Source organism: Homarus americanus, unplaced genomic scaffold (genome assembly GCF_018991925.1).
Source record: "Homarus americanus isolate GMGI-L3 unplaced genomic scaffold, GMGI_Hamer_2.0 scaffold32929, whole genome shotgun sequence".
NCBI lineage: Eukaryota > Metazoa > Arthropoda > Malacostraca > Decapoda > Nephropidae > Homarus > Homarus americanus.
This window is the reverse complement of record NW_024737097.1, coordinates 15,434,941-15,457,829: the sequence shown is the minus strand read 5'-3', so window position 1 is coordinate 15,457,829 and position 22,889 is coordinate 15,434,941. Positions and strand designations below refer to the sequence as shown.

The following is a 22,889-nucleotide window of genomic DNA, read 5'->3' as shown; positions in this document are numbered from 1 at the left end:
ACTGACTATTTCTTAATTAATTATAACAATTTTGCTTCTATACAACTTAGGTAAGTGTCCCATTTATACGAAACACTTACAAGTTTTCTTTTATTACGTTACTCATATTTTCACTTTTTTAGACTGGTATTTGTGATACCTTTAAAGTACAATATGTTTTATTATATATTCACATAATTATATTGTTTCATTAGTCGTTTTTATCAGCAATAGACCCTTATATCTTGGCATGGTATATTACTTAAGCAGTTAGTACAGGACCCAGTTGTTTACTTCAGGTGCTGCCATGGCGACCGAGGATGCTGGTGGATCTTTCTCACACTTTAACACCATTTTAAGTGACTTACAGCATACTAACAAAGCCAAGAGAAAAAAGGCATTTGATGAATATTATAAATTAGTGTTTGAAGATGAGGAAAGTGTGGATAAAGGGAAATTAGATAAGATTCTCGAGTTTTCCTTAAGTTTGTTGGTAACCAGCCTGGGTGATCCGTCTGAAGTGATTAGAATGAAGGTTTCCATTATTCTCCTAAAATTTATTGATGAATGTGTTGTTTCTGAGTGTCAGTTAGTTGATATTATCCCTGTTATTCATCATAGACTCGGGGTTGTTCCTGTGATGGAGGAGAGTGAAGATGTCAGACTGCTGTTGGTTAATATCATCATGGGTTTAACTCTAAAATTCGAGGCCAAGATGATTCCTTATATGAATGATGTGGTCAATATTCTCAAGGAGTCTGTGGTCGATCGTAGTCCAGATGTGAGGAAGGCGGCGAGCGAGTGTGTGAGGGCCTACACCAGGGCCACCAGAGAGAAGTTCCACATGCAGTCAGAGTCGCTAGTTAAGCCACTCCTGAAGGCCCTGACTCACCAACGGTTCAAGAATAGAATATCGTGTTTAAATGCCTTAGGTGAGGAATGTTACGACCCCATTAAGGTTTCAGTGGAGAACACCTCTGCCACCAGAAGGAGTTATTCGATTTCATTCTTTTCTTTTTTTTTCACATGTTCTTATTATTACGGTAACTGCGAGAGTAGATCCCCCAGACCCCCGCCATATAAGACGGTACCGGTACTTAGTTTTGATATCTGGTAACCAATGAAAGCAGCTCTGTTGATGTGTTATGGTGTAATTTTACTTTTTTGTGAGAGTACAGTACACTCAGACCATCGGGTCGGTTGGAAACAAACTGAGCAGGTGACAACTCGGCTGATTTGGCAGATTTTTTATTTTTTTGTATTTACAGTAAATAATTAATTTCTTCACGTACAAAGCACATAGAGACATCATTTTAGTGTCGTATGATCAGTTTTCACCCAGTTTTATCACTCATTTTCCCACATCCCTCATGCCATGCCCACTACAAGTGATTTATGATAATGGAGAAAAATTTGAAAAAATATTTATAGTGTATTGTACTGTAATTAAAATAAAAAGTTGTCACCTCTTAAAAATTACAATACAGTAATGATAAGAACAGCTGTTTCCTCACAAATTGCTGCACCCCTTAACCGGCAACCTGAGCGAATTGTTTTATAGAAAATAAATATTTTTTTTACCCCATTAATAAAAGAAATTGAGTCACAAACTTCTAGTACTGTACATCTATTTTTTTTTTTTTTTTTTTTAACGTGGCCTCCAGCCTCCCCCAATAGCCACACCTTCGCCACCATTTATTTACCACTCTAGATAATGCTTAGTAATTAAAATACTGTACCAAGTAAACATTTCCTAATATAACCACAAACCAAACTTACACCTCTATAATCCGTTATGTGGGGGTTTCACATCTAGCAAGACCCTTGATATAATGGACTTTCATCTCTATAGTGTGTTAAATAGAGGTTTCACTATTAATAACTATTGTGTGTGTTTTTCAAAGCTGTTGGTGTGAGGCTAAGAATCTCCCTTCTCCCAAAACTTGAATTTGTTTGAGACTTTAACAGTAAATATTCTTTATTTCCATGTTGTTGTTTTTTCTGCTCATCTTAAAAAGTTAATGTTTTCAAGCAGTTATATCTTTACATACAGTACATTAAATTAGGCATTAAAATGAACCAGAACTCAGTATCCTTAACAGTTACATATGAATGTATTTGTGATACATCAATATTAATTGAACATTATGTATGAGCCACTGAGCTGCAAGGGGGGTGGGGCTTGTACTGTATCATCAACTAAAAAACACCTACTAAAGTTACATGTGATATTAACAGCACATGTCTAAGATGTTATCTATAGTTACAGGTTAGGTTAGGTTTGTTGGTACAGTTTTAGGACATGTTTACTGTACTGTACTTTACAGGGTATTAATGTCCCATCTGTTGCAGGAAGGATTCGCCTCATCTCCCTCTCCAGGCATTTATTTAATTCAGTTGTCTTAAGGGTCTCATATTCATTATTTTTTATTTATTTATTTTTTATTTCCATGTCCTGTATTATCCTCTGAAATGAGTTATGGAGTATGGGGAGACAAAATGCATCTTTGGTTGGAGGTACAGTAAAGGATATATATATATATATATATATATATATATATATATATATATATATATATATATATATATATATATATATATATATATATATATATATATATATATATATATATATATATATATATATATATATATATATATATACACAGTGCATCATATGGCTTCTGATCTGTATAACACAAATGAATACTGTACAGTATCCCAGAATGCTTCGATACATTGTCCAAGGAGAGTTCCAGACAGGGAATATAGTACTGTACTTGAACTAACTCTTCAAATATACCGTGTGTCCATAACTTATCTGACCCATTTTAAAGCGTAATGGTGTAAATTTTTATTATACTGTACAGTACAGGTATAGACAGAACATGGTGCACCTGTGGGAGTCTATTGAGATAGTATAATAAATCTAGTGTGCTGTATCCGTCACAGTTATGGGGTTACAGTATTAAGTTTGAACTGTATCACTTCTGTACTGTAGTTATAATTATATAGTATTACAGAGATTTTTATTTTATGTGATTAAAACTTGCAAGTACCTGCGCAGTTGTGATATGGTTAAGAAAATATTTTGTAAAAGGCTTATTGTACTTTATTATTTTTCAGGTGATCTTCTATTGTATGGAGACAGTAAGATCATCCAGGACGTCAGCGGTCCCCTCGCCCAGTGTGCAATGGATCTGCCACAAGTTCGTGAGGCTCTTGTGGAAGTCGGTGGAGCCCTGGCCCTTAACATGCCTGACAGATACTCATACTGGCATCGCATTCTACCCTTGATACTCTTTGGGTAATATTTGTGGAGAAGATTTGAGATCATTTTGTAATACTGTATTGTGTAATGGAATATGACGGTGCCACCTTGTTGTCTCAGAGTTTCATTGGTGATGTTTTACTTATGCATCACCCAGTTAGACATAATGTCATTATTATCAACTGTCTATCCCACTTTTTGTTGATCTTGAAAACTCTTGATTGTCTGATGCTTGACTACATTGCTATATTTTTCTTCAAACAATAACCTTTAAAGCCAGAACGATATACAGTGAGACCTCTATTTAATGGACTATACAGTATAGAGATAAAAGTCTGTTTTATCAAGGGATCGTTAGGTGTGAAAACCCTCCATCTGACAGATTATATGGTAAGAGAAATTCATAATATAGTGGTTTTGCTGTAACTTCTTTTAAATAGTCCCCCAGACTGACCATTACCTGCCTGGAGTTGATCATAGAAAGTAGTATATTTAGGAATCATTCAACCAGTATTTGTGACTCCCATCTTCATGCTGCACTCTCACATCACCAGGTAGAGGGCAGCGAACAATGCTATCTACTGACCTTCACTCATAAGAAGGGGGTTTTGAGAATCAATCATCATTAATGGTTTTTGTGAATAGTCTCAGATACATAAGCTGGGTAACCATGGTGACTATTGGCTGGTTTAGAAGGGGATGGACATTATCGCCTGTAAACCCATGTACTGTATATGTGTGCTGTGCGGGACTCATATCTTAGCTTTTATATTAATTTTCTTATACAGTACAGTGGTCCCTCGGTTAACGGGCACAAGTCGTTCTAGAAGGTTGCTCGTTAACCGAAAAATTCGTTAACCGAAACCATTGCTTCAATGGGTTTTTGGGTAATTGGTTCCAGCTCACCGAAAATTACCTAAAGTCAACAAAAAGGGTAGTAAAGTACACTTACTTTGAGGTGTGTATGTAGAAGGCTCCTGGATGATGATGATGGGAATTAGAATGGGGGTGGAGGAGAACGGAGAAGATAAGGCATTGGGGTGGAAGAGAAGTCACCCCATGGCGCCATTTCACCCATAAAATTTCAGTTCACTTGGTGTAATTAAAGATTATTTTCTTTAAATCAACACTGCACTGCATAAGATATTGTCAATATGTAAAATAAATTTCAAAATGACCAATAATTTGACTGGAAACACAGAAAAAAGCGTTTATGTTGTAGAGAGTCTGAAGCAAGATGTTACTTCCACTAAAAAGACACAGAGACTGACGCCTGTATGGTGTGTTTACAGGCTGTTTGGCGGTCTAAAAACTAGTTTCCCTGTACTGTACTTAAATTATGTTAAATAATTGTTAAAATGACTAAAAATTTTAATGTAAGACTTAAAATTATTGAATAGTGCAAACTTCTTGATATTTACTAAAATAGTAAGGAATTTAAGCCCTAGAACCAATTACTGTATTGGCGGACTAATATGACAAATAGTGTGCAAGCGAAAACATGTGGAGGGGCGCTCGTAAGGAATTCGTTAATCGAGGGAATGCTTGTTAACCGAAGTTAAGAATCTTATGGAAGGTAATTTGTTAACCGAAATTTCATTAACCGAGGCGCTCGTAACCGAGGGATCACTGTATGTGGTCCACGATTCGATTGCAGAGTAATTAGTGGCCAAAATGACCCTTCAAAGATTTTACTGACATGTTTCAGTGCTAATTACTCATCAACTATGGGTTTCCAAGGTGTGATTAGGGTTTGTGTGATATTCTGAAAGTACTTAATAAGTTAAACCCCTTATATTTCAATTCTGCGAAAAAAGTATATTTAGGTCAAAAATTTTGCAAGGTGTAAGACTTACATTTTTTGTGGTTTTGGGCAAAAAATTAGATTTTGCTGGAATCACAGTATGGGTACTCTTGAGCTTGTTGATTATGAATGTGAGGTCCACGATTCGATTGCAGAGTAATTAGTGGCCAAAATGACCCTTGAAAGATTTTACTGACATTTTTCAATGCTTATTACTCATCAACTATGGGTTTCCAAGGTGTGATTTAGGGTTTCTGTGTTATTCTGAAAGTACTTAATTAGTTAAGCCCCTTAAATATCATTTTACAAAAAAAGTATATTATGGTTAAAAATTTTGTAAGGTGTAAGACTTACCTTTTTGGTGGTTTTGTGCCAAAAATTAGATTTTGCTGAAAATCACAGTATGGGTACTCTTGAGCTTCCTGATATGAATATGTGGTCCACGATTCGATTGTAGAGTAATTAGTGGCCAAAATGACCCTTTTACTGACATGTTTCAATGCTAATTACTCATGAACTATGGGTTTCCAAGGTGTGATTACCGGGGTAAGGGTTTGTGTGTTATTCTGAAAGTACTAAATTAGTTAACCCTCTTATATTTCAATTCTGCAAAAAACGTATATTTTGGTCAAAAATTTTGTAAGGTGAAAGGCTTACATTTTTGGTGGTTTTGGGCAAAAAATTAGATTTTGCTGAAAATCACACCACAGTGATTCCTCGGTTAACGAGCGCCTCGGTTAACGAGATTTTGGTTAACTATTTACCTTCCATAAGATTCTTAACTTCGGTTAACGAGCAATCCCTCGATTAACGAGTTTTTTACGAGCCGACCTCAACATGTTTTCGCTTACATTTGGCGGTACAGCTGTAGTATTAGTCTGCCAATACGGTAATCGGTTTTAGGGCTTAAATTCCTTACCATTTTAGTAAATATCAAGAAGTTTATACTATTCAATAATTTTAAAAGTTTAATATTAAATTTTTTAGTCATTGTAACAATTATTGAACTTAATTGAAGGTAAAGACACTAGTTTCATGCGCGCCATCCAGCCTGGCAACACACCAAACAGGCGCCAGTCTCTCTCTCTTTTCAGTGGCGGGAACCTCTTGCTTGAGACTCTCTTCAGATTCAGATTTGCCCCCGAGGGGGCTAGTTTATTGGGCACCCCCTTACATCCTGTGCAAGGTGAAGCGCACAAGCGTTTACAGCGCCCAACAGGGAAGTATGAAAAGTTCATACTTGCCTTTATGACTCGTACATTAAGGGCGTAAAAGCCTGAAGGGTCATAGGTTCTGTCAAGTTACATAAAGTGAGAGAATGATGAGTGTGTGGGGGGAAAGTTCCCGGTACATTTTATCTGTTTATGGCAAAGAGTGGCAGGTCCCTAATAATGTCAAATGCCACGCCTGTGACTAGGAGGAGACTCTCTTCAACTAAACGCTTTTTTCTGTGTTTGCATGCAAATTATTGGTCATTTTGAAATTTAATTTACATATTGACAATATATAATGCAGTGCAGTGTTGATTTAAGGAAAATAATCTTGAATTAAACCAAGAGAACTAAAATTTTATTGGTGAAATGGCACCTTGGGGAGACTTCTCTTCCACCCCAATGCCTTCTCTTCTCCCTTCTCCTCCACCCTCATTCTAATTCCCATCATCATCATCCAGGAGCCTTCTACTGTACATACACACCTCAAAGTAAGTGTACTTTTCTACCTTTTTTGTTGAATTTAGGCAATTTTCGGTGAGCTGGAACCAATTACCCAAAATCCCATTGAAACAATTGGTTCGGTTAACGAGCAACCTGCTGGAACGGATTGTGCGCGTTAACTGAGGGACCACAGTATGGGTACTCTTGAGCTTGCTGATATGACTATGTGGTCCACGATTCGATTGCAGAGTAATTAGTGGCCAAAATGACCCTTGAAAGATTTTACTGACATTTTTCAATGCTAATTACTCTTCAACTATGAATTTCCAAGGTGTGATTTAGGGTTTGTGTGTTATTCTGAAAGTACTTAATTAGTTAAACCCCTTAAATTTCAATTCTGCGAAAAAAGTGTACAGTCAACCCTCGCTTTACGCGGTCCCACATTCCGCGTTTCCACGTTTACGCGGTACCCTGCCGAAACAGGAATGCTCACATTCCACGGTGCGTGTACCCCTTTACGCGGAGAGCGGCTGGCGAGCCGCGCCATTTTTGGATCCAAACCTCCCGCCCTCTCCCGCCATCCGCCATGTTGTGTAAGCAGCGCGAGCAGGGTGCACACAAGGTCGCCCAGTCATGAAAAAATTACTGAGTTCTTCACCCGCCACCCACCACAGCCGGCCCAAGTCAGTGATAGTGATAATTATAGTGAGGATATGGACTTATATGGACTTTGAGGGGTTTGACAAAGAGGCCCTGCAAGCCTCTGTGGTGGATAGTGATACAATTGATACAAGTGATACAGGTGAGGGCCAATAATCTGCCCTCTGCCTCGGAACCAACCGCCCATCCCCGTGTGCCCAGCCATCTTTTCTACTAATGTAAGTGTTAAAAAGCCTAATATTATTGATATTTCTCTTAATTATTAATTATGTGTGCATACCATCATAAAGTTAAGATAAAATTTTTACTACAACATAGTTGTGTGTCGTCAAAAAGTGGAGTTTGTGGGTCGGCCCGGTCTCTATTTCAATTAATCCCATATGTTATGTTGTTCACTTTACGCGTTTCTCACTTTACGCGGGCCGCCGTGGGTTCAATTGACCGCGTAAAGTGAGGGTTCACTGTATAAAACTTTTAAAATTATTGAATAGTACAAACTTCTTGATATTTTCTAAAATAGTAAGGAATTTAAGCCCTAGAACCGATTACTGTATTGGCGGACTAATATGACAGCTAGTGTGCAAGCGAAAACATGTGGAGGGGCGCTCGTAAGGAATTCGTTAATTGAGGCAATGCTCGTTAACCGAAGATAAGAATCTTATGGAAGGTAATTCGCTAACCTAAATTTCGTTAACCGTTTCGCTCATTAACCGAGGGATCACTGTACCTGTACCTGTATTCTTATGCTATTTTCTGGTCATTGGATTCTTTAATTCAATATTTTGGGGGACCCCAAAGCTGTGACCTTCCTCTAGGAGCCACTGAAGGTTATTATAATTTAAGTGTTACACAACACTTGTGCTATACCTACACCCTGTATACCACTGTGTGTGTTGGTGTCTTGGTAAGATGTGCAGCGCGAGGACGTGGACATGCTACGTGTGGGAGGGGGGGGGGTATTAACGAGGTCATCATATTTGATTTTTCTGGAAGCTTTTTTTATTTGAGTGTGGATATAAACAGGGAAGTCATACAGTACCTATTTTTCATGAAGTCTTCTTTGTGATCTTGTTCTGAGGGAAAATGTGTATGTGTGTCTCTCTGGCTGTACAGTACTGTAGATGGCATTAACTGTAGAGCACCAGGGTATAATTTAGAAGATGGCTTGTTAGCAGTACAATACCTCCTTTACACACAGTAGGCATAGCTAACAAGGTGGTTCTGTTATAGTGTGTCAGTGTGGTATCCATGTCCTGGCTATAGATCACAAAACATTAGGTGAACACAAGCATATATATGAGTCTAAAAATAAAACAAAATCCTGTTTGGAAGAGATTAGATAAATATTTATAGTTAAGGAAAATTATATACACTGTACTGTTTAGTAATTATGTACTGTACTGATATGTATGTAATGAAATTATCCCCATCCAGTTTATACACTATACTGCACTGTATTTTCCCTATCAGGCTGAGGGATGACGATGATGACGTTAGACAAAAAGCTGAGGAGCTGTGGGTGAAAGTTGGACTCAAGTACGAAGAGGAGAACATTGATCACTTGAAACAAGATATTGATTTCGATGTGACTCTAGAAAACTACCCAGAAGGAGGTAAACTATTGCTAATAGATTGTTAGTTTTGAAGTAAAGGCATAAAAATAAAAATCACAATGTATTCTTTTTTATATACCATAGACTGTTGACTATGTAGATAAATGTTATAAGTATCTTTGAGCAAAAATGGCATCTCATTAACATTAAGAACACCAGATTATGTCATTTGTTGATTAAACATACTACAGTATTGCTAATGTAACCCAACCCCCCATAAGCATTAGGTTGTTTGATCATCAGGTGAAATATACTGTGATTCCTCATCTTATATTAGAACACAATAGGTTATCATTATATTGTATGTCATCCCTCAGAAAAGCGACCTAGTGTTGGGTGTCGAGTCCTTGTCCAGCGTGCTATATATCACATTCTTCCCGGCTTAATGACCGACATGGACGACTGGCAGGCAGGACCTAGGCTCCAGGCAGCTAAACTCTTGACTGTGTTGATCCTTAATGCCGATGTGGGAATAACCCAATATGCAGAGAAGGTCCTCGTGGGCCTCCACCTTGCAGCGGGAGACAAAGAAAAGAGTGTCGTAAAACAGGTTGGTGAAATGCATTAGAATCTCAAAAAGTCTCCCTCATGAAATTCAGAATAATAATTAAAAAATAGCACTCATTGGTGGAAGCTAGCTGTTGGGCTGGCAGCCATCATTGGTGATGTTAGCTGTAGGGACAGAGGCCATCATTGGTGGAAGTTAGCTGTAGGGACGGTGGCCATCGTTGGTGGAAGTTAGCTGCAGGGATGGTGGCCATCGTTGGTGGAAGTTAGCTGCAGGGATGGTGGCCAACATCAGGGGAAGTTTCATGTTTGTTGTATACCATTTTTGTGTATATGGTCGAGGTGTGAGTAATCCTTGGCCGCCAATTAAGAACTAAGATAAATGTGTACAGGGTATACTGTACAGTATTTGCATCTTGAAAATAAATTTGACAACTCTCTGGTCATGGTGCTGGCATATAAAGATATTTATTTGTATGTACGGACTTGGGATGTATGATTAATAATGACTAATATAATAAGAGAATTAATGTTACTTCAAATGCTCAAAATGTGAAGTAGGTTTGCGTTGCTGTGGTGATGCATATGATAAAAAGATAGGTTTTTAAAGTTTTCTCTCTGGGGCAAGTCAGATGTTGGGAGGGTAAGGAGGGAGAAATCAGGATATATTCATTGTGTTGGTGAGAAAATGATTTGATTATTGTTTATACATACAGTATTTTAAATTGATTATGGTTTGTGACAGGTTACCGAGTGCAGTAGATATCTTGGGCACTTCATACCTCCATCCACGTACCTGCCTCTCATCCTGCCCAGGCTGAATATGGGTGAACAGGGGGAGCGGCCTTTAACTATATTAGCCGCTCTGGTGGAAGGTACAGCGAGTTCTCAGCTTCAAGATAATGTCAAAGAGATCATGAACACAGTTGCCTCTGAGGGTGTAGCTTTTGTATCTCATCACGAACACCAGGGAGCACTTCTTCAGCTGACACAAGTGATAATAACAAAGTGCGACGTAAGCGAAAGTAGTTTTGACATTTTCCATATTCTATTGTTTGTCGCATCGTCGTCTGAAGTCAACTGTATCGTCAACTCGGCTCTAAATCAACTGGATATTTTAGCAAGAAAAACTGGATGTGCGGAAACAGGCGGACTGTACCGAAAGCATCTACATGCGACCTTTAAGACTCTTCTGCCATCTGCTAGTTGCTGGACTGAGACTACTCCCCAGTTCCTGATGTTTGTGGGACTGATGGAACTAGCAGGTAAGGAGGTGTCCGTCAGGCTTTATAATACCGTAGCTCACATTTTATTTTTTTGTAATTAGCTATTGTACATTTTAGTCATCAAAGTCAACATGAAGTCTTGCCGTCTATTCAACCTGTATAAGTGTTTAGCATGGCAGTGTCAAATTGGTCATCCACTTGTTTGTATGGGTATGGTGCATGGACTGTGGATGGGCGAGGAAGAAGCGAAGTAGACATGACAGGAATGATTTGGGGTGAACAGGACACTACAGAGAATAAGAAATACATAAAGAAGAGAAAATTTTTTGAAAAGCAAGACTTTTAGACAGAGGGAGAGAGAGAGAACCAAAAATTTGCTCAGGTGGAGTGAATGTTCACTCGGTAAAAAAACTACCGTTACAATTCCTGCGCGAAACAAACTGACACCACAAACAAAGTGTTTCAAAAAGGCCCCTGAGGTATCCCTCACATTGGTAACCCTACTTGTGTTTGGGTTCGGCCACACGTGCTAGAAACAAGTGATCGGCACTCTGAAACGAAACCCAGTACTGTACTAGACTTTCCGGAATTATCGACCGTGTGGTAAAACGTCGTTGGGCCCGGGTTCCATTATGAAGGCATGTGAAACTGTGGAGCTATTCAGCTGTTTCAGAACAGCTTGGTATATTTTTTGATATGAATAAAGAATGACATAATGTGGCATTAGCCCAAAGTTAAGTAGCAATACAAGTACAGATTCGAAATTCGGTTGCAAAATAATCTTATACCTTTACTATATCCACTAATCCTGCCAAACATATAATGCATTCCCTTATGGCAACTCATCCACTTCCATGGTTACTGTAGTCCACGGTGTGTGGAACATTTAAAATCACGTACAATTTAACTTATTTAGATACAGTATACACGTACTGACATTTTCCAGTCATATTGTAACAAAGTACAGTACAGTAATTCAATATTGTCAATGAAATAACTAATTTCGGCCTACTAAATTAAGTATGAAATGTCTCACATTCAGGCCTACCAACCCTCGCGAGACAACGGGAATGTTCAGTTGGAAAATCATCGGACACCACCTGTACGGTAGTTTTTTTACCGTGTGTACGGTAAATGGATAGAAGGAGTGAAGGATGCATAGAAGAGAAGAGTGAAGGAAGGAAGGGGAGAGTATGGATAACCAGAAGTAATACTACGTGAACGGCAAGAGAAAATGGTGTTTTTGTTGTTGGTTTTTTTTTGGGGGAAAGAACTTAAAAGGAGTGAGGTTACTGGTGATGGGTGATGCAAGACTGTGTGAAATATTAGAGAGATAGGACAGATATTGTATATATTTGAGGCCTTGTTGTGTGAGAAGAACACCTTGGTTATGGCTGCTGTGAGAATGATTTAAGGACACAATGAATGGAGTCTGTGTTTTATAATTCTTTTTTATCTGCTCTCTTTTTTCTTCTAGTGTATTATTATTAGTAGTAGTATTACAGTCTATTATTATTATGATATTTATTATTAGTACTATATTACAGTATTATTATGATTGACATTATTGTTAGCTATTATTACAGTAGAATCCCAGTTACCGGTATATTGTGTACAAAAAATAGCTCCTTCCACACTCAAAACATCCTCTGGGCAGCATGACACAGTTCAGCCAGGTAGTTACCTAGCTGACTCACAGGCATGTGGCTGCGTGTATACCATGACATCACGTGGGAGGAAGCGCTGCCATGCTGTTATAACCCACTGCCTCCGCACACATTCTCTTCCCACATATACACACCCATGCTCTTCATTTTTCTTATTATTTATTTTTTTTTTCATTTTTTTCTGGGCTGCATTAAGGTACAGTATTGTAATGATTTTTTGACGACTTTGATAGTTTCATTACATGTAATAATAAACATGGCGAGTGGGCTGACGAGTCAGTGATGCAGTACAGTAGTAGCCCACCGCCTCCACACACATTCAGTTCCCATGCTCTTAATTTTTCTATTTTATAGTTTTATACTTGTATTAAATTTTCTTTATTTCTAAGCCACACCATTTTTATAGAGTGGAATAAGTGTTAGAGAAGTCTTTTCTTCTGAGACACGAGTTTGTGACGTTAGCCTGTAGCACTGTGCATTGTAGGATTTATTTGGGGATTCCGGGAGTTTGTTTTAGCTAACCGGAAAATCTCTTTTTCCAGCACTTGTCAATCCCCATTGGTGCCAGATTATCTGGATTCTACTGTATTAATATTATTATTATTATTATTGTTAGCTATTATTATTACAGTATTATTATTGTTATTATAAATTATATATTTATTATTATTATTATTATTTTTATTATTACAGTATTATCATTACGTACTGTATTATTATTATGTTTTCAGGCCAAGCTATAGGATATGAACTGGAGCTCTTTGTCCAACTACTGACAGAGTGTGTACCCAGGAAGCACGACTCTTTTGTTAGTTTACGCTGTTTAACTAAGCTGAGGGGCCTTCTCCTTCACGATGATCATCCTCTTGAGTCACATGATCAGCTTGGGCAGTGGCTTCCTATTCTACTGTCAGGTTGGTATAAATGATTGGTATTGTAATGTAGGATTAAGACATGACATAGCGTACAGGTACTCCTCTGCATACAGTGAGACCTCCACATAACAGACTTCTCTCCCAATATAACAGACCTTCGATGTAATGGACTATCATGTTAGGGGCCTGTCCCACAATTGGTTTCCCTCATATCGGTTTAATAGGAAACAGTATGTCTGCTATACTAATCATCAATCTGACTCCTCACCAATTTTGTATGGCATCCCTCAAGGTTCCATTCTCATTCCAGTACTGTTTTTGGTGTACATAAACGATATAGTCCTCGCCAGCACACTCATAAAACACAACTTATTTGCAGACGGTAGTAATCTCTATGCCAGCAACTCAGATCTCCATTCCTTGATGAGAACTATGAACACTGAATTGACTAAAGTCAGGACCTGGGTAATACGTAATAAACTGACCTTAAACCTCGAAAAAACCCACGTCACGATCTTTCACAGAAGGAAAAACTTACCCCAAGATTTGTATCCCCAGTACCTTGGTAATACAATCATCAAACGTGAGCAAAATACTAAATTCCTTAGGGTCATTGTTGATGAGAAACTTAGCTGGAGAACCCACATACAAACCATTCACAGTGAAGTCAATAAACAGTGCGGTATCATGTATCACACTCGACAGTCACTCACTCTCACAGCAATGATGAGGGATAATTTTCCGGGTTTGAGAGATGATGTAATGGGCAATTTCTGGAACTTCCGAGAAAATTTTTCCATTACCCGGAAAATTCCTGAAAATTCCGGGGATCAGGGATTTTTTTCCGGCTTTGAGAGAGTCATCTCGTTATCCAGAAATCCCTCTTTCCCAGAAGTGCTCTGCACCAATTGTTCCGGCTAATGGGGATATCACTGTACCTGCTTTAATCGTACCACCAAAACGGTTTTATCAGAAATTATCATGTAGATAGATAGAAATTACTATTGCAATAAATATATTTGCCAACTAGACATAATCCTGACAGCTCTCTCCTCTTGTTCCACCTTAATGCAACCCATGTTGTACTGCTTCCCTCAATATATTTATGTTTTTTAATTCTATTGTAAATTATGTACTGTATGTACTGTACAATACAGTGGGGTATGCTATAACGAACGGATCCTACTACGAATATTCCTATAACGAACGGTTTTACCTATAAAATTGAGAATGCTATAACGAACGCAACTCCTACAACGAACGCTGATGAATACGGGACTATTTCGCCTGGCACATGAATATTGTTGTACCGCGACCCACAACAAGAGCGTCAGGCGCCATCTTTGTCTCATTGTGTAGCCAGTGCACCACTGTTATTGTTGAAATTTCGTCTTTTGATGTGGAAATTCGCGTTATTTGTATAACTATTTTGTTATACAAGTATACAATTGTAAGAATGAGTCGTCCAAAGCGAGTGAGAAAGCTAATAACCCTTGAAACAAAGAAAGAAATTATATAGAAACGTGAGAATGGAAGAAGCATTGCGAAACTTAGTGATGAATATGGGATGGCTAAATCGACTATATGTACGATTTTGAAGAATAAAGAGGAGTTAAAAACTGTGCAAGTGGCTAAGGGAATCTTTAGACTTAGCAAAGCAAAGTGTAATGTGATTGAAGAGATGGAAAATTTACTCTTAGTGTGGATAAAGGAGAAAGAAATGGCAGGTGGTAACATTACTGAAGCTATAATTTGTGAGAAGGCCAGACAATTGTTTGAGGACCTTAAAGCCAAGACTCCCAGTGGAAGTGATAGTGATGTGCCAGTGTTTAGGGGTACCTGCATGCTGAATAACACTAAGGTAAGATAAAGTACCGTATTTTTTACATTTTCCACAGAATTTTTTCAGTGTTAAGTGGTTGTATTTGGGGGCCTGGAACGGATTAATCCTATAACGAACGAGGTTCTGGAACCAATTACGTTCGTTATAGCATACCCCACTGTACTTATAATATAAGTGTAAAAAAAAAATAAAAAAAAAATAAATATCGAAGTGGTAACCGTGGTAACATTCTGATATTTTCTTATCACCACCATGCTATTGTACTATTCCAGATGAAACTAAATGTTACATAATACTTCCTTGAGATAAATGTACAGGTACTCCCGACTTACAAAGGGGTTAGGGACCGACATCCAGGTTGTAAGTCGAAATGGTCGTAAGTCAGAAATGCTTAAATAACACATGGAAAATCGAGAATGGGGGTCTCTATTTCTTCTCAGCACCATGAAACACTCACTTTTAAGCTTGCCAGCCATTTTAAAGTGAATTACAGATGAAAATTTTGTCTGTGTACTGACTTTGGGACTCGAAAATATGTAATTTGACCAAATTTTGGTACAACTGAGGCAGGTTGTCAGTGCGGATGGACGTAAGTCGAGTAGGTCGCAAGTCGGAGAGTACCTGTACAGTATACATCAGGTGCCTACAAGAGAGCTCAGGCTCTCAACTGATTCAGCCATGTTAATATTATGATTTTTAATTGACTCTGTATCTGTGTTCTCCTAGCTAAATAAACTGTTTCAATATCAACTTCAATATAGTTCATTAGATGGAGGTTTTACATATATGGACTCTCAATATAACAGACTTTCATCTCCACTGCAGGAACATTTGACTTACAATGCTTCAGACATACGAACAAACTTCTCCAAATGTCCAATTGACTGTTCGAACCTTCTTCAAGATTAATATGGCTGGAAAGATACACTATACTCACAGATACTCACAGATGATCTTCTGGAAGAGGCTCACGCCTGTGACTCCAGCTCAATAGAATAATGGGCTGCATTAATTATTGAAGTATAGTTGTACTGTACAGATACATAGATAGATACTTCAGATACATACATACATACATACATACATATATATACATACATGGCATGCTCAGGAGTACAGGCAGTCCCCGACTTATGATGGGGTTAGGGACCCAAATCCAGGTCGTAAGTCGAAAATACAAAAATTAATACATAGTAAATCTAAAATGAAATACAGTGCAGTAAAAGTAATCAATAATGAAGAATGATACAGTGTTACTGTGCACTTACCTTTAATGTAGTCAGCTGAATGCACACAGGGCCCCAATAATTTTTTAATTAAACATGGCGACTACATTAATTGGATGAAGGAGAGTGGAGGAGACAGGGCTGGGTGAGTCATCAATTTTGCTTTCTAAAGACAGGCTAACATACTTGCTTGTTGAAGGTATTGGATCATCTTTAGGGAGTGAAGAGGCAGCACTGGTGGGGCGTGAGGAGACAACAGTGGGGGACTTTAAAATATATGTCCAATTTTGACTGCACAGTTTGCCTTTTCTTTTCATTGTAAATATCCCTGTAGCAAGCAAGTGCATCTTGGATCATTCTGTCAACTTTTGCAAAACGCTCAACATTTTGATCCATTTCGTCAAACATTTACATCCCCTTATTAATAGTAGCAAATGCCTCTGCCATTTGTTTCTTCTGACCACCAGAACTCTCACTTTTACGCTTGCCAGTCATTTTAAAGGGAATAAGAACCAAAAATATTAAAACTAGTGTCAGTACACTGCTCGATCACTACCGACAACAACGACGGCCAAACACCAACTGAGCGCACTATGGCGTGGACGCTGTACACCACGAGGCGGCCCAGCCCACGCCACGCTCTCGTATGTCGAGTAAGTCGTAAGTCGAGGACTACCTGTATCTATAATGTAATTTTCAACAAAATCTAATTTTGGGTTTAACAAACTGGAAACCCATACTTGGCGAGTAATTAGCATTGACAAATATCATTAAATTTTCCAAGCATCGTTACAGCCACTAATTACCCCGCAATCGAATCGTGGACCATATTTTGAAATTTACATACATACATTCAGTATATACATACAGTACATACATTAAATCCTTGATGACTCGGCACATATGGGGCTCTGGCCTTGCCGAGTTATCCCAAATTCCGACTTATCGAGGCACCACCCTCCACCTCCTCCCACAAAAAACAAAAACAAAAATATTTATCTTAGTAGGGGACACAGAAGTTTGGTAGGTGACACAGAGGCATGGTAGGTGATGCAGGTGACCAGATATGCCGTGATTTACCCGGATAATTTTATATATCATGGCATTTCCTGAGTTATACTAATACATTCCGAGACCATATCCATGCTGAATTATATGAAATGACGAGTTATTAAATCCCAAGTTATCGAGGGTATACATTCATATAGATAGATAAATAAATAAGTAGATACAGCAGATGTATAGATAGATAGATATTTAATTGTTACCTTATATAATAATTAATCATCAAAGGAATATTTTTGGTATGTTTCAGAGTGTATTGCCGTGTTGTTGCCGTGGCACGCTGGACGCACGGCGGACACCCTGAGAACTGCCTCCGTGGCCTGTCTGGAGGCTGTATGTAGAGTGTGTGTGAGAGAAGCCCGCATGGTTGAAGGTTAAGAGTCCTCAAGTAGCTCTTTATTATGGGTTTTGAAACTTTGAATTCCATTTTGGTGCATAAGTTATACTTTTTTATTTATTTATTTTCCTTCCTAACCCTATAGAGAATATTTTAAATTTTCAGTGTATTTTTATCTGCATTTACAGTGATTTTGTTTAAATCCGTGTTATATATACTCTATCAAGAGGGGCTTCAGTATTTTATTACTACAGGGTAGTTAGATTATATTATACTTTCAGTCGAGCAATTAGTTATAATGAAGATGTTTGGTAAAAGTAAAGTGAGGATTGTTGCTGGTAGTTCTAACAGCTGGTTTAGGTATAGATGTGAGGATAATCATCATTTGCTTTATGTAACTTTGGGAGGGGGATATGCAAGATTTATAGTGATCAGGCAGGTATTCTTATTTTTTTATCCAAAGAACTTAATTTGGGTACAAATTGCACTTTAAAAATTTGAAATGCTTGGGACCTGAGCCATTTTGGTAACTGAAAGTCATTATAAAAGAACCCTAATACTGTATTTCAGTAAGCACGAAATAGAATACAGTTAAACCTTGATAAACGATGGGGTTAGTTTCCTGTAGAATCTATTGCTTAGGAAGATGTCATAGATCAGGCTCATTATAACATGAGGTTCAATGGGATACGTTCCCAGCCAGTCCCCAAACATACATGTATCACTGACAAAAAAAAAATCAACACTTATGAAATCAATAGAAAATAATTAAACAACACTCAGCACATCATGAAGAACAAACCTGGTTATCATCTGTCACTAACACAGAGCAAAAGCCCTTAACTGTGAGAAAAAAAAACAGCGATGACAACGCAAGCACAATGATATCGGCCAACACAGATCACATGTTCAAGAAACCAGAGGCAAAACACTTTACAGTCAAAAAAAAAAAATATATCACTTCACAGTCACCATAACACCATTCAGTCTAATTGTTATTGCTGTCCTCTCACTATAAGAAAAAAAAAGCACCGATGATAAGTACAATGTTCAGTACATACAGCCAACGATGCTGAACGATAATCATGGAGCTACACGATGACGGGTAGATGCGATCAATAAAGAACCAGGCGCAGGACTGTAGTGTGTAGGCTGGCCATGTGGCGGCACACGGCTAGATATTACCGCGGCTGACAAGTGCAGTGAGAGCTGCGTTACCTATGGTGGTGCATAGGGTTAAATATTTTTTCCTCAGAAAATGTCGCTGACTTAATGTAAAAAATATAATTTGCATTGCTGGAATCCTTGCAAGACAGCGATTAATTTGAGTATTGTACTGTATATGCAACCCATAGTTTGCACTAGAGTTTAAAAAATACTTTTACAACCAATGAATATTGACGGATATCATTAATGTTGCAAAATGGTCTTAATTCATGACCATCGTTAAAGCTGAATATCGCTGAACAAGACATCGCTTATTGAGGTTTACCTGTTCTGTATGATAATGGTAAACTGAAATTCAACTAAGTATGTAAAATAATGAATAAGGTTAATAATAATACAAAAACAAAAACAGTACAGTTATTTATTTATGTACACTTGCTCCAAATATTATCTACAATTAAAGATTTGGAAATGCTGTGTAGGCCTCAATTTTTGTTCTGGGTTTTTGGATAACAGATGTTCGGATATTTGAAGTGCAACCTGTAAGAGAATAATTTGCAGTAGAATGAGATAGTGTGGAGACAAAATTCATTCTCCATTTTATGTCTCTATTGTGTTTCATTCTTTTTTACTCAAGGAGAATCTTTTTATCTTTTTTGCAGAGCTTAAGAAGTGTTCAGCCATCATCCCAGCATTGATAGAGGATGACGCGGAAGACACCCGCCTCTTCACCTGTGACGTGATATACGCCATTATCGTCAGCTATCCTCAGATAATCGATTCAGAAACCTTACATATATTTGCTGATAGTAAGTTGATCCCTCTCTCCGATACTGTACTGATAGTTATACTGTGAAGGATTGCACGCCATTTCTACAGTGTATCAGTGTTCTAGTTCAGAAGGTGACCTCATCATCGTCATCATCATCATCTTTATCATCCTCATCATCAGTTTTACAGCCATTTCCCATGTTTGACTTAATAATAATATACTTTTTTGTGATTACTAAACCTGATGTCTTTATATTAGTAGGGTATTTAAATGTATTGTAGGTATGGGCATTTAAATGTATTGTAGGTATAGAGTTAATAGCCTTCTCTATTACTTCTGGTCACATAACACATCACCATTCTTCTCCTCAACAGAACTAGTGAAGAGATTTGATGACGTGGCACCACAGATAAGACTAAAGGCAGCTCGTGTTTTAGCCGAGTTGTTTAATAACTTGCCCAACAGATACGATCCCATACTGCACACAGCCCGACTACAAGACCTTTACGATGCTGCGGTGATCTTCCTTGATGATCCTGATGCTAAACTACAAGAAGCTGTGTTATGTGAGTGATTATGTTTAAGGTGGAAAATGGATATAGAAATTAAGGAATTATGCTGCTCTTTGTTAATTAATGAGCCTTAAAATAATGAAAAGACATTTGAAGTACTTCAAATGTCAATTACGCTGTGTCCGTAAGTTTTAAACCACCTTTATATACATTTTCTCTATATTGATGCTTTAAACACATTAGTTTTCAGTTCCAGAAAAGGACATATTACTGTGAAAATGACGTCTGACCTATTACCCATTTTCATAAAATTTCATACATTGGTATAGTACTCTTTTACATGCTGGTTAAGGATCTAGGTTCAGAATAAAAAAATTGAGTACAGTAATTAGTGTTAATTAATTAGCTTTGAAAATATTAATCCTTAGACAGTGGCAAAACTATACTGTATATAGATTGTCCAAAAACTAGTCGTCAAGTAACATGAGTCTAAATATATGTGCCCCTGGGAGGGTCCCTGGGGGTGCTGCCATCCTTGGGAAGGTCCCTGGGGTTGCTGCCACCACTGGGATAGTTACTGTGAGAGTCCTTGAAGGTCCCACCCTCTCTGCAAGGGGCCCTGGAAGCACCGCCGCCCCTGGGAGGGTGTCTGGAGGCCCTGCCACCCCTAAGAAAGCCCCTGGGGGTGCTTTCACCCTTTGGAGGCCCCATGGAGGTGCTGCCATCTCTGGGAGGGTTTTTGGGGATATCATTTTTGTCAACTATCTAAATTTTATGTTATTTTCATTTACTGTATTAGTTTGTGGAGGTAAGTTTATATGTTGTAATATTTACTCTACTCTTTTGATTTCAGTTACTCTAGAGAAAATGGGAAGTGTGTGTCCTGGCCTGCTCATCACAACATTGGAGAAAGATTTACATAAATACCGCAATGCTCACTATTGTCGTAAGCTCATTGATTCCCTGAAGGCTCTCCAGGTGACGTAAGTAAATTAATGTGAATGACAATTGTACAGTAATACCTTACCTATTTTTATTTTGGTTTATTTTTATGAATGTAGTAAATTTATATTTTGTCATATGTTTGCTTCTGGTATCAAGATTATGTCATTTACATGTAGTTTAGGCAAAATGCAAGTAAATATTGTATAAATAAGAGAACGCTTCTCAGAAATTGTAGTAAAGTAAGAAAAATCCATTTATACAGTTTAGTGATAATTAAAGAATTACTTGGAAAGACTAAAGCGGTAATGTGCCAGGTGTAATTTTCAAATATGTATTTTCAAAAATTTTCCCAAGTTCATTGAATTACACCTTTTAGACAATATTGGTTACTTAAAATCAGAGCTGTAGGATAAGGTAGAGAATGGCTAGAGTTAATTAATTTTAATCTGTATGGTACATAAATAATAGTGTCACAAATGAATTAAGTAAACTGTTACTTCTTGGGGAAAAACAATAAATAATAGGGCTAAAAGCCATAGAAGATATGAAATTGCAAGGGTTTTGACAACTTTACTAACACAATATGTACATTATGGATATGGCTTAGACAACTAGCAAACCTTGAGTTGGCTTCAGCAGTTGCTTTCTGTACCTTATGTCATGCAGAAAGTGGGTGGCAGGTTACTGTTTATTCTTGTCACACAAATGTTCTTAATATGATAAGCATCTTCCATGGATCATCTATTATAAGGCACAATTTTCAAGGGATTGAAATTATTTCCTCATTAAAACAGAATAACTTGATTTTGTGCAAAACTTCAGCTGGACTTAATTATGGGAAATGGATGGTAGTAACAAGGATCTAAATTATAAAGCACTTTTAGCTTGTATCATTTTAATATTTAAAACTTGTTAAACAGGTATTGTTAAGCACGTAGATAGCTATAAGTGAATGTTAACTATCTCTAGAATGTTGTTAAAGATCTTTAAGCAGAGAATATGGAGCATCACTCTGCGGACCTGTGGTATACAAGGTTGGTGTCATCTACAACTGTGTTTCATACTCATGGGAGCATAAACCACAATGCGATTTGTGAAGTCCAAGATAGGCTGAAAAGCACATGGGTTTTGGAGTCACAAAGCTTGCATGTTTAGCATCTTTTGAACTGGTGGTGGCACATATCTGTTTGAAGCTTGAGTAAGGCTATACTCTTTTAGGCATACATAGGGAAGATTAATACAATAAAAAATGCACCCAAGTTCTAAATTACTTTTTTGTTACTGTAGAAAAAACTTATATTCCAGTTCATAACGAATAAAGATTTTATTGCCTTCATCTCGCAAAACAAACGTCTTGTTTTGGTAATTAATGTTTAATATCCCTTTTATGTGCTGATTACGAACAGCTGTTCCGGAATTAATATTTGTGCTTTGATTAAGAACCAAGGTAAAGCATCTATGTATCATCAATGTATCTAAATGGCAGGCTCATACAGCAGCTCTTGATGATAAGCTGAAACTGGTGCATTATCACAGCTCTAACCCTTCAGTCCTCATGGTGTTCTGTCAGTAACATGCAGAATATATTTTACTCCCAGTTTTTTTTGTATTGTTCATCCATGGTTACTAAAAATTTTCCTCCAGAATACTGTATATGTCACTTGAATAAGCCAAATGGAGACACTGTACTTCCTCTGAATTCAAACAAATCTATTAAATATTCTTACATACAGTATATATAATATATAATCATCCCCCAAAAAAC

General features: G+C 37.6%; 1 protein-coding gene across 1 annotated transcript; it reads left to right on the top strand.

The window, feature by feature from the left end:
- Positions 1-256: 256 nt before the first annotated feature.
- On the top strand, positions 257-22,854 carry LOC121873238 (dynein axonemal assembly factor 5-like). The gene is made up of 10 exons (XM_042376624.1): positions 257-911; positions 3,106-3,286; positions 8,840-8,982; positions 9,300-9,532; positions 10,235-10,754; positions 13,114-13,296; positions 17,642-17,764; positions 19,558-19,704; positions 20,042-20,233; positions 21,033-22,854. Exons 1-10 carry the CDS (start codon positions 287-289, stop codon positions 21,164-21,166), a joined length of 2,481 nt encoding a protein of 826 aa, XP_042232558.1. The 5' UTR covers positions 257-286; the 3' UTR covers positions 21,167-22,854.
- The last annotated feature ends 35 nt before the right edge of the window (positions 22,855-22,889 follow it).